General features: G+C 41.1%; 1 protein-coding gene across 5 annotated transcripts in view; it reads left to right on the top strand.

Annotated features, from left to right (window-relative positions):
• The window catches only part of kiaa1109 (KIAA1109 ortholog), a 66,791-nt gene that overhangs the window by 16,068 nt on the left and 27,489 nt on the right, over positions 1-23,234 (top strand). For all 5 annotated transcript variants that reach the window (XM_034674618.1, XM_034674620.1, XM_034674619.1 and 2 more), the window contains exons 21-51: positions 221-358; positions 988-1,164; positions 1,518-1,646; positions 1,997-2,116; positions 2,282-2,613; positions 4,873-5,123; positions 5,412-5,652; positions 5,841-6,332; positions 7,362-7,629; positions 7,803-7,940; positions 8,221-8,291; positions 8,765-8,938; positions 9,495-9,615; positions 9,897-10,046; positions 10,625-10,752; positions 10,896-11,098; positions 11,471-11,671; positions 11,766-11,977; positions 12,334-12,485; positions 13,266-13,416; positions 13,576-13,728; positions 13,851-14,091; positions 14,316-14,464; positions 15,667-15,898; positions 16,269-16,430; positions 17,682-17,866; positions 18,198-18,373; positions 18,505-19,093; positions 20,042-20,240; positions 20,427-20,690; positions 21,209-21,302. In XM_034674618.1, the coding sequence (XP_034530509.1) occupies positions 221-358; positions 988-1,164; positions 1,518-1,646; positions 1,997-2,116; positions 2,282-2,613; positions 4,873-5,123; positions 5,412-5,652; positions 5,841-6,332; positions 7,362-7,629; positions 7,803-7,940; positions 8,221-8,291; positions 8,765-8,938; positions 9,495-9,615; positions 9,897-10,046; positions 10,625-10,752; positions 10,896-11,098; positions 11,471-11,671; positions 11,766-11,977; positions 12,334-12,485; positions 13,266-13,416; positions 13,576-13,728; positions 13,851-14,091; positions 14,316-14,464; positions 15,667-15,898; positions 16,269-16,430; positions 17,682-17,866; positions 18,198-18,373; positions 18,505-19,093; positions 20,042-20,240; positions 20,427-20,690; positions 21,209-21,302 (6,293 nt within the window). The remainder of the gene's footprint in view (positions 1-220; positions 359-987; positions 1,165-1,517; positions 1,647-1,996; positions 2,117-2,281; positions 2,614-4,872; positions 5,124-5,411; positions 5,653-5,840; positions 6,333-7,361; positions 7,630-7,802; positions 7,941-8,220; positions 8,292-8,764; positions 8,939-9,494; positions 9,616-9,896; positions 10,047-10,624; positions 10,753-10,895; positions 11,099-11,470; positions 11,672-11,765; positions 11,978-12,333; positions 12,486-13,265; positions 13,417-13,575; positions 13,729-13,850; positions 14,092-14,315; positions 14,465-15,666; positions 15,899-16,268; positions 16,431-17,681; positions 17,867-18,197; positions 18,374-18,504; positions 19,094-20,041; positions 20,241-20,426; positions 20,691-21,208; positions 21,303-23,234) is intronic.

Genomic DNA, 23,234 nt, shown 5'->3' with positions numbered 1-23,234 from the left:
GGCTCCCGCCGATGATTGGCTTCAAAACAGTGCTACAGAAACAGATGGGTGACGTCACTGATACTACGTCCATTATTTATACAGTGACATGGTCTGCAAGAAACCATGTTTTTTGTTTCAACATACGAGCCATGCTTTTTGAGTTGATATGTGTTATTGTTAGTGAGAACAGCTTCATTAATGTGTCCAAGCTTCCTCTGACTTTTGTTTTTGTTTCCAGCACTGCAGCAGCGAGGGTCCTGAAGGTCCATCCGGCTACTTGGAGCGACTCTGTTTTGAGATGAAAAAGGGTTACAAAGAGACCATGCTCCAGCTGCTCCTGTCTCCCATCCACATCTTTGTCAGTGACAACTATCAGGTCAGGAACTACTCAATGCTTGACGTATCCTGCTTATATTGACTCCATACAGTGCAGGCTTTTAAATGATGAAGATTTGATCTGAAGAAAAATGCTTCAGAGAGCTGTTGAAACTTTATTTACATTCTGATTCAAAATCTAAAGCAAGACAGTTGAATAGATTAAAGCAACCTTCTACTGTGTGGCACATCTCACAAGGCGCAACAAAGAACACACAACAGCTCCTCTGTTATGTGTTAACTGAAGAATGATTCAGTCTTTAGAAAATGTGAATAAAGCTAACAGGTCAGTGTTGCATTATGTAAAACATGCTTTTCACTAGCCTTGTTTGCATAAGCACTTGCATATTGCATTAATTTACCACACAGAATTTCCATGCTTTGGCGGTGAGCTGGATCTATTTTGTTGCATGTAGTGAATATTTTTCCCTAATCCCTGTCAAAGAAATTGTAGCTTTCGTCTTTCTCCTTTAGTGAGATAACAAGCCCTTTTTTCTGAAATGTGCAGGAATGAATTCCACTGTAGCTGAAGATCTCTTAGTTCTGTTACTCTTTTTGTTCACATCTTGCAAAGCAGTGATTAAAAGGAATATGTCTGTATGAGGTTCAAATGTCTTTTTTCCCTCACAGCGTCCAACTGCAGACGGGGTGTTGAGAGACGGCCACCTAAGTCTCTCTGGCCTGCAGATGAGAGCCCATGCCATGTTCTCTGCTCAGGGTCTCCCTCTTGGCACGGACACCCTGGAGTACGCCTGGCTCATTGACATGCAGGCTGGAGGGCTCACTGGCAGGGTCACTGTGCCACAGGTGTGTGTGCCTTTTGTGTTTGATTGGAAAGGCTATTTAAAGCAAGAAAAAGACATACAGGTTAAAAATATCATCAATTTGCTTGGACCACCAGAAACCAACAATACCAAATAATACTTTCCTGAGGTAGTCCTGCAAAAACATTGTGGGGAATGTTCTTGAAAGTTAAAAATAATGTGCTATCTCTAGATGGTTTTTATATTTTATAGAATTATTTTTGGGGGGGTTTCTTGTGCTTTTTCAATCCACACAGTGACTTCAATCATTTTACTTTGTTTTTTTATATATTACACCAGTTGTATATTAGAACATCTTGAAGTAGAAACGTGTCTTCATGTGACTGTGACTGTTAGGTGGCCAGCATCATAGAGTGGGCAGAGACTTTCCTTTTCCACGGGGTGTCCAGAGAGTTCCAGCTAGAGCAACCCAAACCCTCTGTCATCTGCCAGCACGGCGCTGACCGTCGTATCTGCGATGCCAAGGTACAAACAGGCTGTTCACTGTGAAATACAGAAAAAGGAAAGGTCTGAGCCTCACTATTTGTAAATGCTGTAGATTTGCTGCTTTTGTGTGTCTGAACTACCAACTGGGAGCTTCTAAATTCACTTGTTATGGTTAAGGATACTTTAAATGAAAAGTCTGTTTCACAAAATGCTTGTTTGTGTGAGAATACTAATAAGGATATTTTTAAAACCTCTGCTTAAGAGCCCTCATTAGTTTCAGTAGCAGTGGCCACAGGCTATGGGGTGGTATGTAAAGCAAAGCCAGACTTAATTAGTGAAACCTTCCTTTCTGTCACTGAAAGCTTCTGCATATGACTGTTGTCTTTTAGATGAGCTGCCTCCCAGGTCACTGTCGCACATCAGAGGAGCTGAAGTACACCATGACACGCCTGGCGATGGATGGAGTCGACCTCTTCATCGTGGAGCATGGCTGTGCCGCCAACGTCAAGGTAATTAGCTCCAACCCAAAAATGTGTGGGTCGCATTAAATGGAACTTGCTTCACTTAAAAATAACTTATTAAACTCAAAGTAGCTTCATGAATGTGCTGTGAATTTGTTGTTTATTTATTTAGGTAAATTATGGTGGTGTAAAGATTCCATTCTCTTCTTTCAGACGGCTAACATTCGAGTTGCAAACTGTAACCTGCACAACCAGGCGGTGGGGGAGGGCATCAGCGCTGTGGTGCAGGACGTAAACATCCGGCAGTACATCGAGCAGCAGCAGCACAGCGAGGCAACCAGGCTGCAGCCAGCTGGACAGGGTCAGGGTCTGGGTCAGCCATTAGGTCTGGGTCAGCCCCCTCTGCTACGACGCTCGGTCTGGCTTGAGGCAGGCTCAGTCAGCCTGAACCTCATTACAGCAGACATTGCCCTGGCTGCTGACCACCCAGCTAAGTGTGAAGTCCAGAGGCATTTTCTGGAGCTACACGATGCTCAAACCAAAAGGTAAAAAACACAGTCATATGTTCTTTACTTCCCAAATTACTTCTCTTTCTTTGTGTGTGTGTGTGTGTGTGTGTGTGTGTGTGTGTGTGTGTGTGTGTGTGTGTGTGTGTGTGTGTGTGTGTGTGTGTGTGGTGTGTGTGTGTGTGTGTGTGTGTGTGTGTGTGTGTGTGTGTGTGTGTGTGTGTGTGTGTGTGTGTGTGTGTGTGTGTGTGTGTGTGTGTGCATGCAGGGTGTCTAGTTTTGTCTCTGTATTGTCAGCCACTTTTGTTTGCCTTGACTTCATCTGTGCATTTGCTTACAGGGAACAGCAGCCATAAGTGGTGGCACTGTGTAAGATAAGATAAGATAAGATATCCTTTACTCATCCCACAACGAGGAAATTCAAGTGTCACAGTAGCAAAGTAGACAGTGCAAAAAAATGTAAAGCAAACAAGAGCCTATAAAATATAAATTATTAAAAAAGTTATTAACAATTAAAATTAAAGATATATATATATATATGTATATATGTATATATGTATGTATATATATATATATATATATATGTATATATATATATATAGATATATATAGATATATATAGATATATATACACACATATATATAGATATATATATATATATGTGTGTATATAGATATATATATATATATATCTATATACACATATATATATAGATATATATATCTATATATATCTATATATATAGTCTGACCACTGCAGGAAGAAAAGACCTGCGATATCTCTCCGTGAGACACCGCGGGTGAAGAAGTCTGTTATTTAACGAGCTACCCAGTGTTGTTATGGTCTCCTGGAGGTGTAGAGTTGAAATACAGTTTGCTGGAATTCCTCTACAAAGCAGGAATGACTCACTTGCTGCATTACAGCTCTATATGTGTAATGAGTCACTGATGCAGTCAGGAAATGTACAGCTTGTAAAGAGATAAAAAAAGTGGATTTTCTTTTTTTTAAAATATATTTTTATTGATAATTTTCTTCTTAGAAAGCATACAGGACATTCAAACATTGTTGACTTTACAGACAAAAAACAAGCAAACAAACTACAACACATTGGCAGTTGTGAAAAATTAAACTGAAAAACAATAATGAAGTTAGTATATCAAAAGTGAAGTGTTGGGCTATAATGGCGGCAGCAGATTATGATTTTTATATGGGTATGACTGATCTTTTATGGAGTTACTTTCAGCTTAGTGGGGTATCAAGCTTGACTCTAATGTAATCCATAAAAGGTTTCCATGTTTTCTCAAACTTATTCGAGGAGTTATGGATTGTGAATCTCAGTTTTTCAAGTCTAAGGTGTTGCATCACATCTCTCAACCAATGAGTCCAGCTCAAAGCTAACAAAGTTACAAATTTTGTTATTCTGAGATGAGTTCCAGTCAGGTTCTTATTTTTATCTCTGACTATCCCTAAGATAGCGATCATAGGTTCAGGTTGGACTAAAGTGGATTTTCACTTATTTAAAATGATGATGCATTATGATTATGCAACAGCTGGCAAGAGGACCAACTGCTGTGATAATAGATTTAATAAAGTTATAATTAAAGCCTGCAGAGACAGCTGACTCTACCATTGAGCCACAGCCCCCTCCTGTATGTGTTGCATGGACTGTCTTGATTGACAGGTATGCCAAGCAAGGCTTTTGATTGTAGTTAATAATACAGGCTATGAAAACAATAGAGTTGTGGTACTATATGACATCAGACCCTTGGCAGAGGTTTGTATTGAACTGAAGGCGTCACACCCTAATGGTTTCTTCTACTTGAGCATGCCTCTGTGTGTGTTTGTTTCTCTGCAGAGGGTGTGTATAGACCTTAACTCGCGACAGGTATTGGACTGGAAGAAAGCAGGGGCAGTCATTCCACTGATAATAGTCCACTAGAATTAAAGGCATTGTTGTCAGGGATAAAACAGTGGGGAGAAAAACAAAATAATGTTGTCTTCTGTTTCCATCAGGATTACAGGGCAGCTTTTGATGGTTTTATGTTCAGTGTTCTTTGATTTTTTTTTTCATTTTATATTCTCTATGATTTATTAATAAAAAATAACATAATCTTTTGACAGCCCTCATGTTCTTATGTCAAAAAAGAAACAGACCAGTGCAATATTTAATTTAAGTACCTGACATGTCTGCAAGACTGGACAGCAACCACAAAACCTGTCTGCTTTTATTCGTTTGATCCTGCCATCTACTGTGCATACATTAATGATCATCTCTCTCTGTACCCTCTTCCTCCCAGACTTTGGTTCCTGTGGCCAGAAGAGGCAAGCATTCGCAACAAGCGCAGCAGGAACCGCTGCGGCTGTCTCGGAGGCTGCAGGTTCTTCGGAGGCACCAACGTGGGCCTGGACTTCTTTAAACTTGAAGAGCTCACACCCTCTTCCTCGTCCGCATTTTCCTCTTCCAGCACGGAGTCAGACATGTCCTATGGACAGTCTTTGCTGCAGCCAGGGGAGTGGATTATCACCAAGGAAACACCCAAAGTCGATGGTATGGATTAGCAAAGATTAAATTAAATGTTCTTATTTCCCCAAGAGTTGCTTTAGGGTTTTTTTCTGAATCCTAAGAAAAATTAAGACTTTTTAAAATCCAAAATGCATTATTTATGACTAAAGGAGCATCTGCTCTTCTGTTGCAAGACCATTTGGTGTGTGTTATACATATTTTGTTTATCTAGTTGTTCATTTTCTAAAAATTTATTTAGTTTAAATGTAATTAAATTAGTTTTATATCTCTATCTTGTATGACTATTCAGTAATCAATCACGTTTTCTCTTAGGGAGAGTTGTAGGATTAAAAACAGACACACACTCGCCGTGCCTGCCTCCTGAATTGCCCGAGAGACGTGGTCAGCAACACCTCAGTCTCCAGGTGCCCCAACGCTCCCACAGCTCAGCCTCCTCCTCTGAAGAAAATAGTTCCTCCAGTGCTGCGTTGCCCCTGCTGGCCGGAGAAAGGGACTCTCCCTCACCGAGCACAGAGGAACGCTTGTTTCCAATGAATGGCAAAAGTCCTGCTGAGTAAGTCATTTCCAAAGTTATGCTTGGAGCATTATCTGGATGTATTTACTGAATCATTGTGTGCCATATTACAAGTTGAAGGACAAATAGAATTCAGCATACCAGGAAATATGTAAATGATGTAATTCTAATATCCTTAGTCAGCCAATAAGGACTTACAAATGTTATGTTTCTCCCTCTCTGTGAAGCACCCTAGGTGATGTCCCAGAGGTCTCCCCCGTCTCCCCCAACAGCTCCCAGGACCGCTCTTCAGTGCGCTCCCCCCTCTGCTCTCCTCTCAAGCGCCAGTCCTCAGTTCACTCAGGCCGACTTGGCAGCACCAAGAGCTTGTCAGCTGCCGTCTTCACCGATAAGCCTCCACCGGTGCTGTCAGGCGGTGTCCAGTTCAGCAGCGAGGTTTCCCGTAGCGATGAGAACGTCCTGGATTCACCGCGTCAGCGTAGGAGCTACGGCTCTTTTCCCTTCACGCCCTCAGCTGACTCCAACACCTTCCACCAGTACCGCTCTGCCGACTCCAGCATGTCTGTGGCTGACAGCGAAGCCTACTTCTCTGCTGCGGAGGACTTTGAGCCCATAAGTAGTGCTGATGAGGGTCCGGGGACATACCCGGGGCGCAAGAAGAAGAGGAGGCAGCAGATGCAGCAGCCACAGCAGCCTCCGTATCACATGGAGAGCTATAGGTCAGTTCATAATATATATTTCAAAATGAAACATCATGCAAGTGGCGCTAGATTTAGCAAGTCTCAAGAAAGTTTTAAAAGGGTTTCAAAGTTTGAGAGAAGGCTGGGTGGTTGGTCAGATGAAGTACAAGGCTGAGCATGGGATTAAGGTGATGGTAGAGTCAGACGGGGAGAGAGACTACTCACAGTAACATCAAAGACTCTCTCGTTTCTCATCTGGATGAGCAGATGAATTAATGACTAGTCGAGCAAGTTCTGACCTTGCCAGATTGCTTCAAGTGTTACCCTTTTAAGTAATGTTAAAGGGCCATTCTGTAGGACTTTTGATGTACCATTTACATTTAGGACTGTGATTCTTCCAAGAACTTCTGAAATAAAACTACAGCAATGGAATAGATATTTAGATTTTTCAAAGTTTCAGGAGTTAAAAGCAAAAGCAATGAATTGGAGTTTCTTTAAGCAAGGACTCTGAACTCTTAGCTTCATTCTGGATTATAAAAAACAGGCATCATATTACATCATGATGACATCTTAGACAGTGTAAAATAGTACATCACACAAAAATACAATAACAGTAGTCAGACATTTTTAGGTTTAATACTCATCAATTTTTGCGTTTCATTGTGATAAGGAACTTCCCAAATGCTGAACACGATGCAGCTTTCATTTGTGACTGATTTGATCATAGAAGCAGAAATATTGTTGTGAGAAGGGCTGCAGCAAATGAGATGTTTGATCTATAGGCAGCCACTTACAGCTGGGGTTTTGCAAATTGGATTTTTTTCTTGTTTTGAAACAGTGTGACAATTTTCTATTACCCCAAATGTTTGCACATCGATTTCAGCATTGTGTTGATTGATACAACTTTAACACAACACGCAAGTAATCAATTTATTCTAGTCTCATAAAAAGTTTCAGGATGACATAAAAATGATCCTGTAGAGCACAGATCTTTGTACAGACAAGAAGTACTAAGAGTTCTGCCTTTATCTGTAAATAACTGAATACACCCAATACTTCTCTCCCCAGCCGGAGCTCCATCTACCACAGTGTTGAGGGTCCTCTTACCTACATGCTCAACGGAGAGCTTATCACTGAGCCACGTCCTCTACCTCTGCCCCCGCTGCCTCCACTGCCGCCTCACCCTCTGCCCAGTCACACATCCCAGGCCTCCTTCGTGTCTGCCCTGGCTGAGGAAGAGAGCTCAGTGGAAGCAGAGAAGACTGCTGAACCAGGCCCTGTAACACGGCAGCCCCATGTTATGGCATGCTACCAGAGCTACCTAGCTCAATACCAGGCAAAGGCTTTCAAATAGTTTTATCTGATGCAGATACAGCATGTTGATTTGCTCCACATTTTGGTTATAATCACGCTATAATATGTTTGATTCTAAGAATAAAACTGTGCTTTATTCCTTGTTCTTTCTTTTTTTGGATTCAATTAAAACACTATTTCTCTTACTGTTTTCAGGTCTCAAACTGGTCTGTGAAACAGCCCACCAACAAGAGGACCTCCAAGTCTTCTCTGCACCGGCCCCTAGATTTGGACACACCCACCAGCGAAGAGAGCTCGGCCTCTTTCGACCAACTCTCTGTCCCCAGCTTTAAGGTTTTTGACTGATAGCTAACTGTCATGCATGAAACAAGTTTATCTGCCCCTTTAACATAGGATGCTTTAGGCAAGGCAAGGCAAGGCAGCTTTATTTGTATAGCGCATTTCATACACGAGGGCAACTCAATGTGCTTTACATTAAAACACTAAAAGCATTGGAGACATTCAGACAGGCTTTAGTTATATTCTTGAATCTTATTCTAATATTTGCTGTTTTAAAGATCTAATAGTGCATGTCTGACCCGTCTTGTGGTGTAACTTGTTTCTTGACATGCAGGTGATGAAGCAGGGCCTCTCTGCTAGCTCTTTGTTGGATAGAGGAGTCCAGCTAATGGGAGAAAGCAACAGGTAGTGTGTAATACCTTTATCTTTGTATCCATGTATCTTTCTGTCCGTCAAATTAGAGTATATATATGTTAGGATTGTAAATTTCAAGTATTATCTGTGATCGATCTTTGGAAACGTTAACCATCATTTATTGATTGATCATTTTTAAAAAGCGTAAAAGTTTTCCATGTCTAAAACAATGCCAAATGCGCCTTTTCCCCAGAATTACATTTTTCCTTCACGACACAATGTATATAACTGACAGTACTGAATAGCTCAGATCATATTGAGGTGTTCAAAATGTTAAACACACTGAATATCAACATGTGGAGCAGGCTCATAATCTCCGCGGACATACAGTCATAAAAGTGAAGGCTCAGACTTCAACATGTGGATTTACTGCAAATATATAGTATAGTAGTTCTGGTGATGTATCTTAAGCTCGTTAGAGTTCATGTAAGGAAGTTAGAAATTGTCTCTCTTTTTCTCTACAGCACACCGTACACCCCACTGGATAAAAGAGCCATGGAGAACACAGATGACGATACAACCACAGAGGACTGGACTCTGGAGCAGCCCCTTGCTCAGACCAGGACTACCGCCATTGTTGAGGTCAAGGGAGCCATCAATGTGGTGCTCACACCTCTTGTAGCTGAATCCTTGGACAGGTAGTAACCATTCTAAATGTTGGTTTAACCTCTGTTTGCAATAACTGTGTCCTGATCTTGCAGAGTTTGTCTCCTTATTTTTATTTTATTTAGTATTATAGACCAAGTCTCCCTTCTGTGTTTTCTCTTAATAATCTTTTTTTTTTAAACCAAGTCTTTCTCTCTGAACACATTCTTAACCAGCGCATATTCTACACTCTGTATCTTGGATCTAAAATTCTACTGACATTGCTTTAGAGTTGCTTTAGAGACACTGTCTGCCTTCAGTCATGGATGTCTATGAGGGTAATTTTTAAATTTGCCAGAGGCTGACAGTACTGGGTTACAATCATAGTACAAGCATTTTGCTCTCGCACAGTACAATTAGGAAATGGTTGTTTTAAGAATGTCTAGCCTTCAAGCAACGTCATAATCAATTTATCAGACGTAAGAATGGAGATTTGTGTGGTTTTGTTAAGTCTTTTCGTTTTAAAAGTGCAGCGAAACACCGCATAAACGTATCACCATGTCTCTTTGTTGTAGTTTCATTACAGCTGTGTCTGTCTGATCTCTCTAGGTATATTGAATCCATGGTCCACTTCGCCAGTATCCGTCATCCTGCAGCCATTCTGGATGACCTGCATGGGAAAGTCCTCAACGAATCGTACCAAATCAGCAAGTCCACTGTCACCGAGTCTGTAGGTTCAACAAAGCTCAGAACAGGCACATATAGCTCTAGAGGTTAAAATTAAGTTTTGATTTGCAGCTTAGTAATCTGTTTGGCTGAATCAAGTGGATACAAGTTGATTCAAACTAAAGAAGAACCAAAGAAAGGGCTGTACTTCTCGTAGTAGTGTGTAATAGTGATTTTTTTTTTTTTCTAAATGCCATGTGTTTATTTAAATCAGCCCTCCAATTAAAAATCAACACTGCGGCCAAATGACTAACATCTCACTCTTTTGGATCCTGATCCACTCAGAGCCAAGCTGGAAAGCAGGAGCACAAGCTGTCCAAGACTGAGGGCACGACTCCTGGCTCCCTCAACATCTCCCACGGCCAGACAGACCTGTCCATCAAACCAGATAATGTGAAAATCAAGGGCCTCCAAGCCAACGTCTCCATTCCCAAAGTAAGACCTGTGACCTCAATAATGAGAAGCCAGTGGTCCTACGACCTGGCTGAGAGATTCAAGAGAAGGCACAGCATCATGAAGATCTCTTGACATTTGAACAATGATTGGGTTCGGTATTGTGTAGAATAATGTTAATGAGTTATGCATCTCTAAATCTTAGCCTCTTTTATCTAAACCATTCATTCTCTCTTTACTAATTTCTCTGAATTGAAATCAGAGTTTGTAGACTCATAGTTTTACTGTATGCATGATCAATGTTACTCATTAGTAGGTAGTGCATTATAGATTTTTCTGTTGCCCTCCGAATATGTTTATGTAGAGAAGTACAAAAAACATCTCCTTTTGAGAAAAATAGCCTCACACTCAGTATGACTAATCTTTTATTTAATTTCCCTCCCTGTGGAGCAATTATCTGTCTTTTTAAAGAGCTTGTTCTGAGGATGGCTTTTATTTATGTACACAGCATCAGGACTGTATTAAGTCATTTTTAGATACAGTTTTTAACGACACAGTAGCATGTAGTTACGTTTGGTCATCCAATCTTTATGTTTTGTTATGTTTTGTCTCCTTTGCAGATAAATCTTTGCCTGCTGCAGGCTTCTGTAGAGGAGGGGTCACCGTCTTGCTCCACTAAGTGTGTAACACATGTGTCTCTTGTGGCACTGTGCTTTGACAGAATTGCAACCCAGTTCAGAATGAACAGGTATGGCCTTAAATATTGATTTCATAGTGGTAGTGGGTGTGTGAATTTGTTTTTCTGGCCATATTTACAGCCACATAATCAACAATGTTAATTTATCTGAATCCACATCAGCTGCCAAATCGTACATCTTTTTTTCCTTTCAGGGGTATTGTCGAGGAGACACCAAACACCACAGAACATGGTCGACCCTCAGTCTTGTTGGAGAAGTATGCCTCAGCAACCAAGATGCAGCCCCAGTCTTCTGGCTCACTCCGCTCTAATGCTGGCATCGAGAAGGGCAAAGAGATTGCTGCCAGGCTCAACATCCACCGTATCCACAGCCAGCTGCGAGGCCTCGACTCCACGGGTAGGTTTGCAAGAAGCTCTGTTTGACTCCTTTGCAAAGTGGTTCACTGACCCTTTATACAACACTTGTTTGAATGCTTTAGAGAATACAAAGCTTCATTAGAAATCATTCAAAGTGCCCTCACTTCACCTTCAGAACAAAGCAGTTTGACTTTGACCCTTTTGCTGTGCACTTTATTTGATATGACATTATTTGAAATGTTCCTCTTGAGATCAGTTTGCTTAATTCATACTTTTCTATCTACTTCTTATACCTCAAGTCCTCTAGAGTTGGGAGTCTCTGTAAAATGGTGATAAAAACAAGTGGTTTGGAACTGGAATTAATAACACAGTTTAATGTTTATACCTTGCATTGATTTTTCTTCTTCTATAGACATTGGAACATGTTCCATCACAGCAATACCGTTTGAGAAGTCCAAAGTGCTGTTCGGCTTGGAGGAGATGGAGGAGTTTTCACTGGTGGATGAAACAGATGCTCAGGCCACAGCGGGGGATCTTGGCCGTTCGACTGCCTCTCTTGAGAAATGGGGCTGGATAATGTTTGAATGTGGCATCGAAAACCTCACAGTGAAAGGTAAAGCATCCCAAATTCAGAACATGAGTTGTGACTAACGGGATTTAGTATGTCTTTGTGCAGATTAGTGACTGTATTACACTGTGTGTTGCAGGAGGCCGTCAGTCAGGAGCCATTCTTTACAATGCATTCGGTGTGATGGGGCGCTCAGACACTGGGGGGAAGACAGGGATGTCTAAATCCAATGGTTCAACAGGCTCGCAGACAGGAAGTGGATACAGCACAGATGTCTCTGATGACAACCTGCCTAACGACACAATCAGCCCTACCTCTGATGCCAATGAACACTCAGACTCTGATGATCAGGTGACTTTCTTAAAAATGCTCTCTTTGCTTCTGTTTGCTAAAAATTGCACTATTCATCAGTATCTACTTTTATGTTTATGCTTTTCTTTAAGAAAGCACACAAAAGTGCCTATTATTAGTGTTTGAGAGTCCAATTCCTCTATTGCTCACAAAATTGGTTCTTGAAGTTTATTTTAGATTTCATGGTTACATGTATTAGAAGTAATAAGATGAAGCAGGTTAAGCTAAGAGTGAGCAGAAGAAGATTCAATACTGTCATTTAAAGATGTGTTGTGGCTCAAGACAAAGCATTAGCTCTGTACTTTAAGTCATTCTCACCTGTCTGTTTCATCCACCTGTTAAACCTTGCTGTATAGGACGAAGGGGTGGAGTCAGACGACCTGAAGAAAGACCTTCCCCTCATGCCGCCTCCTCCAGACTCTAGCAGCATGAAACTGACCATCAGAGAGATCTGGTTCAGTTTTGCTGCTCCCACTAATGTGCGCTCCCCGTCACAGGCGTTCTCAAGGTATGACTCTGCTGATATATATGGACGTCTTAAATTTGTAATATCATAGCTCATGTGAAATTCTGTTTCTTTTCCCTTGAATAAGACTGTCATAACTCTTATCTCAATCATGCTAACTGTGTGCATACCACCTACATTGTAGAGACTCACAAAGCAACAAACACTGAGGCAAGCTGTCGTCTCCAACAGCTTTCCAAATACACTTCATTTTCACATGAATTATTTTACACACTCCTGAGTTGTTCAAAGTAACAAACAGAGGAGCATCCTTTGACTTTAAAACATTATGGCTTTCTACATTGGGTTTAATTCCTCTGCCATATTTATACTCTCTACGGCAGGTTCAATCAAGCACACATTTTTGAATGAAAAGCAACCAGATGTTCCTGTACTCTAATCTTACTGGTCAATAATAAATATGAATGGTAAAGATATATGAGAGGGTTTTAAACTTTAACTTTGCTGCTGTTGCAGACCTGTCAGCCTCACAGGGCGTCAAACTGATGAAACAGCAGGGTGTGTTCTGAGTTAAATCTTAACTCTGCTATTCTAATGCTGCATGTTTTTAGAGTGCCATGCAGAACTAAGTAATTGTGAGAGAAAACAGGACTAAAGTTCATGACACCATGAAGATACAAATACACGTATTTATGTAGAACTACTCAAGAACTGACATCACAAATTTCTTCAAAGACTACAGTTGTGTTCAACAGGAAGAACATACAGGAGCATATAGTATAAGTAAAGATGATACATGATCCTCTGACTCTGTCTCTACAGGCAGCTGAATCTGTTGAGCACAGCCACGCCTGCTATTGGAGCCTGGTTGGTTCCCATTGACCAGTTAAAATCTTCTCTGCGCAAACTGGACATGGAGGGCACGCTGCGAGTGTGCGCTGTCATGGGCTGCATCATGACAGAAGCTCTAGAGGTAAACAATGAATTAATGGCTTAGAATTGTATCAAAGCAGGCTTATTATTCATCATCTACTGAATGTAAAAGATTCTTCAGCTTGCCATCGAGTTTCACTTGATTTTCCGTGCACTAGTTTAAATTTTCCTTTCTGCTGTTTTTGTTGTTCCTCAACAGAAAAAGAGCATCCACATCCCCATCCGAAGCAAGTACAACCGTGTGACTAAACGAGCTCGGTACCTGTTTGAGAATCCCTCCTGTATGCTCTGTAACATCCTTCACCGTTATCTGCAACAGGCTGACTACTCCGTTATAGAGGAGGCTACCATGGTCAGTATGAAGCCTCTGAATTGCTTCTTTATCATGTCGATATGTTTCTTCATAGGTCAATTGCTGCTTCAATGTACCCACCGCACTGAATCATTTCTGTCCTGTTCTCCCTTTCCTCTCAGAATGACGGGGTCCCAGCACTCGTGACTCTTAAAAAGGGTCTGGTTGCTTTGGCTAGACAGTGGATGAAATTCATTGTTGTTACTCAGGGCTTCAAAGCTATTGGTATCATGAGACCAAATCAGCTCACTAAACCCAAGGAGCCTCAGCAGACCCTGGGAGAGACCATGCTTGGCTTGGACAACGGCGCCGCCCTGCAGAGTGACACCAGTGCCGATGGAGCTGAGTTTGAGTTTGACGCAGGTGGGAACTTACAGTTTTCAGTATTTTGACCAGCACTATGACCATGAATCTCCTAACCTCTACTTTCAGTGTTTGCTCATTCATAAATAAACTGTAACCACTCATCAGCTTGAGATTTATGGTAGTAAACACAGGCTGTATCTATGTGGTATATGTATTTATTTTACTATTGTAGAAGTCATATTGTTCTTCTTGGAGTTTTATTTTATCCAATTATTGTGAAGCCACAGTGAGTGAACATACCATGTTGCTGGAGGGAGCATGCAGCCGCCCGCCGCCTAAAGAAGCAAACACCGGTCCTGTTAGTGGCGTGGAGATCATGAGGAAGCTGTCGAAGTCCCACACACACAACGAGTCTGCACTCAGAATAAAGGTACAACTTTAAGATTTTATGTATCATTGTTTTTATGTGCACAAGAGTTATTTTACTCTTTTCAAAGGGAAATTATTATATTGTAAGCTAATAGGGAAAAAAGGTGATGTGTTATTTGTAGTACAGTCTTTTACCTTGTGCACATGAACAGTAATGTACTCAAAAGCCACACATGAAACCCCAAAACACTAATTTAAAAGCTTTGCCACTTGAACACCAAACAAGCACACTGTTTCTGTCAGCCAGTGGTCTATAAAACTGAAAGATAATGTTTGAATTATAACAGCAATAAAACAGGGAAAAGGGAAGGTAACATTTCAAAGCAGACACAAGTGCCCTGGCTTTTGGGAGAGGGTGATGCCACTGTTGAAAAGCCAAAAAGGATCAGAGCTGAGCTGGCAGTTGACATTTTTCTTTTCTATCCCTCTGTCAAATAAAAGAGTAACACGTGGCTGTTTTACCATCCCAGGGTTGATTGAGGCCAGAACAAGACCTCCTCTAAGTAATCTGGACTAGGGATGTCAATAATTATCGAGTATTGATTAAGAACTTACTCAAACACATTATTTTGTTTTGATTTTCTGTCACATGGAACAAACATCATGTGGTCTCATATTTCGTTTAGCTATCAGGGAGGTGTTTTAAGTTTAAAGCATGTTTCATGTGAATCAGCTGACCGAAGGTGTTGCGTACAGCGGAAATGCTCAGCTGGGGGCTGTGGCTGAGTGACAGGTCTCCAAGAGCGCTTTTTTTCTCCGCCACCAGACTGATTATGACCCAGTTGCGCTCCCGGCTGATACCTGACTGCATTCACATGCTTATTTTTCTCAATGAAAACAAGTAGACAGAAAACTGGACACTGAGTCTGAAATATGTTTCTGTTCAGTTCTCTTGTTGAAGTCTGAGCCTTCACTTTTATGACTGTATCTCCATGGAGATTATGAGCCTGCTCCTAATGTTGATATTCAGTTTAACATTTTGAGCAACTTAATACGATCCATACTTATTCAATACCGGCAGTTATAAACATTGTGTCGTGGAGGAAAATTTGATTCAAGGGAAAAAACGCATTTGGCATCGTTTGTGACATGGAGAACGTTTACATTTTTTTTAATCGATAATTGAGCGTTAAAATTTCCAAAGATCGATCATGGAAAATACTTGAAATTTACATCCCTAATCTGTACATTTGTCTTACCCAGGGCTCCCATCCATACCAGTCTCTGAGCTACACCAGTGGCGACACAGCAGCTGACTCACCAGCCCATGTTAGTCGTGCAGGCCTGCCGGCCAAGGACAGCCCCAGGAAGGAAAGCCTCCTGAGCAATCTGACTGGCAGCTTCCGCAGTCTGCACAACCTGCTGGAGAGCATGCCTCAGAGGAATGAGCCGTCTGCAACAGCTGCTGCGAAGACCAGCTCCCTCACTCGCACAGGTAATTACACCTGAGCTACTGAGCTGTGCTGATGCTTAACACAGTGTGTGGAAGCTTCTGGAAAACAATGAATTCAGTATTTTTAGGATTTTAACTTCAGGTGAAAGGCTTTTTCATTCATGCAGCAAGGTCGACCTCTACTGTTCGACAGTGTGAATAAAAAAGACAGACTCGCACATCCCTCCTTATAAAGTTACAGAGTCAGAGTGTCATCATTTATTTGACTCATTAAAGTTAACATAAAGTTCATCTACCTTTTATGATGCAAGATAAAAGTTATCCACGAGCAGCAGTCAGCATCTTTGTGATGTCTAGTTGTATTTCTTTTCCATGATGTAATGTTCTTTTCATTTCTTTCATCTCCACTCAGGAAACAGCTTAGGTACAGACATGTTGACTGAGCACCCGCTGCTGTCCGAGCCCTCCTCCGTCAGCTTTTACAACTGGATGTCAAACGCTGTTGGCAACAGGACAGGGGGTGGGGCTATGGACTCCCCTGTGAACCGCTCCCAGCACAACAGTCTCCAGACAGGTAAATCTATGAGCTCAAGGTTGGCGTAGCAGAAATGCTGTCTATTTGTCGGAGTGTAAAAGTCAAAAGTAATCTTCTTTATTTTCAGAAAACTACGACGATGTCAGTGAGGGTTCAAGTTAGTTTTATGAACACACTTCTGTGAATTTTGATAGCACAGTGCTCTCTTTCTTTTTTTAATGTGATGTTTTGTGATAGCACTATTAGAAATTATTTAGATAGTTAACACCTTAACCATTCATTAAATAAAAAGGATTTATCGTTAATGTCCTCATAATGTTGCTATTTTGCTAGAGTCGCTGGATTCTCCTGTCAACCACTACAACTACCAACCACTACCAACAGTTAACAGTCCAGAAGGAGGTCAGGGATTGTGACTCAGTGTTGTTGGTGAACTAAGTAGCTCCCTTTAGTTAGTCAAACAGTTACACCTTACTCTGTGTCAGTCTATCCTGTAGACCAGGGGTTCCAAAAGTGTCTGTCGGGACCTCCTGGGGGGTCGCAAGACATAAATGGGGGGTTGTGGGATGTCTTCCAGAATGTTTTTCTTTTTAAAGTTATCTAGAAATAGTACATTTTACCCTTTATAGTAAAGAATATCGCCAACAATAGTAGCTAACCTTGAAATAAAACCTTGAAAATAGAAAATGTAATGTGCTTTCTGCATTTCTGTGTTGTCGGTGCATAGAGCTGTGTTTTGTCTCTGTCACCTTTCTGCCACACATGGAAGTGAAGATGAGCAACCTGAAATGTTACCAATCCCTCATAGCGCTCCTCCCCACCCTCTATTCCCCTTGACTCCCTCTCATCTTTTCAGTTACAAACAGCTTTAGTTAGCATTTGTGACATCATCCCTCAATAGTGGTAGAGAGTGATGTCTAAAAGGCTAGATTTGTGCCCATGTTGATAAGCGTTGGTGTTATCTAATCATCTGCTATGACAGAGTACTTAATGACAACATTTTCTTTTCCTAAGCAGGGAATGTGATGTGGCTTATTAAAGTTCCAAATTGTGCACAACATCCTCTGTAATCTGGCTGTTACCTTTTATTTAATTCCCACAAACATCTTCATTATGAGGAGATGGAATTGTTAGGTAATCCCCCTAAGGCGATCAACTCGCTCAGTAGCATCAGGCAGCCAGTGAGCTGCTCCTCTGCTCAGGTCTGAACCTGACTAGAAAACACAGTTTGTGTGACCACTGGTTTTAAAACCACATGTTTCCTTCTAAACCTCTCTTCCACATCCTTAGGTGGGACTTGTAACCTACCCACAATCCCCTCAGCCTCTGACTTCAACACAGTGCTCTCCAGTGACCAAAATACCCTGGATGGCACCCACTCCCAGCACTCCCAGCACAGCACCAGCCAGGACGACATGGCTGACATCGAGGAAGGGAACCAGTGTCCGGCTGCCGTTCAGCTGGCAGATGCTCAGGTGCTGTGAATACACCAGTCTGCAAATGTTGTGTCTCTGTTTAAAGTTTAACTTGGCTTTCCGGCAGACCTTGAGATAAATGTGGTGTTAGTTGTGCTCATACGGTTGAATAGTTAAGAATACATACTACTAAAGTGCCATCAAATGTTCTGTCAGGATTAGAAACGATGCATCTGAATGAATGTCTTAAGATTACATGTCCCTCTGCCTGCATTGAAAGCTATCTTAAAGAACCACTGCTCAGATAAAACATCATTTCTTTTCATTTCATTTAAAAACTGAAGATAACTAGTCTAACTTTTGTACCATGATGTCTGTTTTCCATCCTCAGGTTGTTTTTAAGCCTTTGCTAAGCTACACAGGCATTCAGGCCCAGGACACCACTCCTCTTAGTTACAAGATGTACTTCGGAGAGCATCTGTCTTTTTCTGGCAACCTCGAGTGCCTCCGAGCAGACATCGTCGACTCTGATACCTCCAAAGAGCGGAAAAACAAAAGATCCCGGAGGTAAAATGCTTCTTGATCAAACAGAAAGGAATTTGAAAGTTCTGTTCCTTGTAAATGTGTTTTAGCTGGAATCCACTTTCAGCAGAAGTACAGAACATCTTCTTAATACATGTCTATCACTCTGTCTTTAGGCAAGGCATGGTGAACGTCCCTCCGTTGGAGTTCAAGCCAGCACTGCTGATTGAGACATTCAGCCTGAATGCAGTAGTGATGGAGAAGTCAACCAGCGCTCCACAGGGCCCCACCGCAGCTCCACTCTCCTTTCACGACCTCAACCGCCGCCACTACAACACATTCCACTGTGATTTCACCACAGCTTGCCAGGCTATCAGCCAGCGTGTTGACATGGCCCTGGTGCGCCTCATCCACCAGTTCAGCACCATGATCGATGACATCAAGGCCACGCAGACTGATATCAAGCTGAGCCGCTACACTGCCGGATCAGCTTCTCCCACACCCACCTTCAAGGCTCGACCGTACCGTCACTTCAGGTCCTCGGACTTCAGCCGCAGTTCACGAGGCAGCCTCAACGGAGCCGGACGCAGTGGCACCCAAACCTTAAAGAGTAAGAGAGGGTTGGGTGCAGGGGGAGGAGCAGCTGGTGCAGGCGTTTCTGGGGGTATTCCCCCTAATGGACCTCCAGCTGGAATGGACACATTGGGGCGAAGAGAACCTCGAGGACGCAGCTCTCTTGGACGTTCAGAACGACGCACATCTAAGGTAACAAACAGTCAAACCGCTGGTTTCTAATTTGAATCAAGAGTGAAACAGCCTTTGTTCATAAGAATGTGGTAACTTGAAAGCTCAGCTGCATAAAACACTCAAAAAAGGTCCACAGGTGTTGATTCAGGAATGTATACAAATCAATTGGGGACCCATTGCAAAGTATTTCAAATGCAAAGTATTTCAAATTTTAAGCGCTTGAAGCAGACAGTTTTACCTTCTGAAGGCGACAATGCTCTTTTAGATACATTTTTCAAAAGCCAGTACCTGCTTCCTTAAATTAAGACACTCACTTGAGGCACATTTCTAATCAATAAACTCTCATTCAATCATAAACTTAATTCCAAAACTGTCATTTTTTAACTTTAACCCTAGAGGGTGCTGGTAGATTGAATTAAATTCTCAAAATTGAAGCAGCACACTCACTTGGTAGCAACGTCTAAAGTGATGATCAATTGAAAATGCTCAGCCAAAACTGAGAAATGTGTAAATTATGAACCATTAAAACCTGTCTATCTTATAGTAATCAGCAGGAAAGTTATTCTTTTTCGACGTGAGGCTAACAGAGTTCTCTTTGATTCTGCGTTTTGACATTTTTCCTTTAAAATCGGGAAACTAGAGAACGATTTCATGCTTCTATTAATCAGAGTTTACTGTAGCCAGTGTTGCAGCCAGGATGTGAAAACATTCATACACAAACATTGTGATTACCCTTAAGTGCTATCTCACTCCAAGCTAACTGTGTCATGGGGAGGGAAGCTAACTTTCCTGTGTACTGCAGTTTATATAATTACTCGTTATTGTCTTGACAGAGTACAAGCTTAAGTTTTAGTCTAACGGTAAACAGCATGATAATCAAAACAGAAAATAGTTGCCAGCTTGGTTTTGATGCACGTTTTAACGTTTGTGCTTCTCGTAACAAGAAATGTTGTGTCACGTCTGCAGGTGTCGAGAAAGGGCTCCCGTGATGTGGCAGACCACATGGCTATCCAGATGGATGACTCCGACTCCATCACAGTGTCAGAGCAGAGTGAGCCATCAGCCGAATGTTGGCAGAACATGTACAAGCTGCTCAATTTCTACTCCCTCATCTCTGATCCCACTGGAATCCTGGAGAAAAGCTCCCCAGAGAACTGCCTTTCAGGTGGGAATCAGCCTCCAGCAGACGCTCAGTTCCTAATTTTCCTGCCTTTATCCCACCCCGTCATTTCTCTCTGCTTTACCACTTTTTACTTTCTCTGCACTTTTGCCCTTTTCAACTTTCTTCCACATATGATTTTCCTGAAAGCTATGGCTACACCTTATGATAATCAAACTTTTTTTCCTGTAGACGGTGGACTCAGACCTGCAGAGCCAGTCTGTAAAGTCATCTTTGAGAATGAGCAGCAGGATCAAACCACCCCCAACAAACTACTGGGTGCAGGGGGGCGAAGGCGGAGCCTGGTGAGCTCTGAACCCCAGCACGTCACGCTCATAGTATTTGGCATAGGCATGGTCAACCGTACCCACCTGGAGGCTGACATCGGAGGGCTGACCATGGAGGCGGAGCTGAAGAAGATCCATGGTAGTTTCACCCTGAAGGAGAAGATGAAAGGTGAAGCTAAAAGGATATTTATTGGTTTTATTGACTTATTGCTCTATTCATTCAATTAGCTAATGGTTATTTTCTTTTAATTCAATATGATATGTTTGACCTCTCAACTTGTCTCAGATCAGCCAGAATCAAGTCAAGTCCAAATTTATTTATAAAGCACATTTAAAAACATAGCAGAAGCTGACCAAAGTGCTGTACAATCAATAAAAATAAATAAACAACATTTTAAAAAAAGGAAAATTAAAAAGACATCTTTAGACGAATATTTTATATTTTATTTTATTTAAAACATATGCAATCTTTGACACTTTGAAAGTACCATTACCTACTGCATGTTCACTAACAATATGATATTACATCCCTTCACCCTCACCTTTGCAGAAACAATTTTTTTATGCATAAATTCCTTTACATTTAATGTCAGGTTAAAAAAAAAGTAAAAGAAAAAAATGGAAGGAAAAAGTCACAAAGCTTTCCTTGGTTAATATTTCATGCTATTAAATTGTATTTCTCCACAGATATCCTGCACCAGAAAATGACTGAGACATGTGCATCGGCTCACATAGGAGGGGTAAACATTGTTCTCCTGGAGGGAATAACACCTGACATCCAGTACGTACCGATTTATTTCAACTTCTGATAATAAGGGAGCTGTTTAGAGGATGATATTAAAAAATTTTTTAAAAAGTTATCTTGAGAGAAAATCTTAAAAATCAAAGTTCAATTTAAGAAGCAGAAAAGAACTTAACCTAATGGCTTATTGATTGAAATGTAAATTTAAAAATGAGTAACTAATGATTTGAAAAAAAATGTGTGTATAACTGTTCTTGTAATTCAATATTTTTTGTTTACTTGCTCAAGATATAGAACTCCTCAGTTGAATGTTTGTTCAACTTGGATAGAATGTTTTTGCTTTTTCAGATTCTCACTTACATAAAAAAATGTAAGTGAAGAGAAAAAAAAGAACAAAGAAACAGAACTTAAACTTAAATGCTATCATGTATAGGTATAGCTGAAAGATGCCTGAGTTTAAACTCTCACTGAGTGAGAGTCGATCACTAACTCCAGCAGCAGCAGTCTTTGTTTTTACTGCAATCTTCTTCTCTAAACACAATCATCCTACTCAGGTTATGAGTCTTGTAGTCGTGCACTCAGACAGGCTGATGTATCTGCACGCTTTTCATTCAATACTGACCTTCTACTGCCACTTAATCAAGAAGCTTTTTCATACTGTTTTATTAAACTGGTGCATCCACTGTAATTACAATACTGATGCCTAATCATGTTTTCATACTGTGAGCTCTGAGCTGCACACAAGTGTTTATTTTTGTATATGCTCGAGATAACTTTGCACTTAAGAGTTGTTACTGATGTATCACGCCCTCCTTCCCCTACAGGTTTATTTAGAAATGATTGCCACTCTAGAAATTTTACTCTTTCTATAACTGTGAAAGAAAGATAGTGATTGAGTGCTTATCAACAGATTCTAGGGCAAATAACTTAGGACACAGTTTGATCATCCTGCCTGCCATGAAAGCAGAATAAGTTGTTCAACAGTATGCTTTCAACTTTAAATGTATCCTTGATGGCTCATCAGTCTCAGCCTTTTCATCATGTTCTCTACTTCTGTGTCCGAAACAAAAACAAAAGCACAGTTTTTTATCCTACAGAGCTGACCAAAATGTCACTCAAACGAGCTTGTCAGTATTCTTCTGTTTGCAAAACTGTTTTGATCCTGCTGTGCCGACGAACTTTCACACTTTCTTCTCTTGATATTCTTTGTCTTTCTCTTCTAACTACTTGCATAGACTGGAGGATTTCCCAACATCTCCTACCAGCACAGCTAAACAAGAGTTTCTGTATGTTATTGTTATCATTTAGGGCTCATATCATCAGTTAATCAGAAACACGTGCCCTGATTGTTCATCCTTCATTTGTCTGATTCATTCAAGTGTTTTTAGTGAAGGATTCATCAGTGCTCTCATTTTTTGTGTATTTAAAGCTACTTCAGTGGTTACAGATACCTTCATGTGACCATTCGTTTTTCATGTTGAAATCTAAGTCTGTCTTGGTTGTTTTTAAATGTATTTAGAGTTTGAATAAATAGATACAGTCGGCATCCAAGAAAACGTCATATCAGGTTGGTGCTACGAGGAAAACAAACCACCAGCCACAATGCAGAAGAGCTGTGAAATGACCTTCTCCACAATAAATAACCTAAAAATACCCAACCAAAGCCAAGAGTCATGTAGGAGAACACTGGCTGCAAGCAATCGGGGGGGGTGTTGAGCTCGGTCCCCTGTGGGACCAAAATCCAAACATATGAATGTCTGTAGTCAGCACTTAAGTAACTTTAATGTTATATTAACCTTATCCAAACAGTGTATGATTATTCAAAGGTCACCAAGTCAGGCAAGTGAACTACATGACATATTTTTTGAGGCTGCTCGGTGTATAAATCCCTGCATGATACAGCACCTCAAAAATACTAATAATCGTTAGGTGCAGAGAATCACTGAAACATGCTGATCTATTTTGTATTAA

The sequence above is a fragment of the Notolabrus celidotus genome, chromosome 22 (genome assembly GCF_009762535.1).
Source record: "Notolabrus celidotus isolate fNotCel1 chromosome 22, fNotCel1.pri, whole genome shotgun sequence".
Taxonomy (NCBI): Eukaryota; Metazoa; Chordata; class Actinopteri; order Labriformes; family Labridae; genus Notolabrus; species Notolabrus celidotus.
The sequence above is the reverse complement of the archived record's forward strand: the minus strand, read 5'-3'. Positions and strand labels throughout refer to the sequence as shown.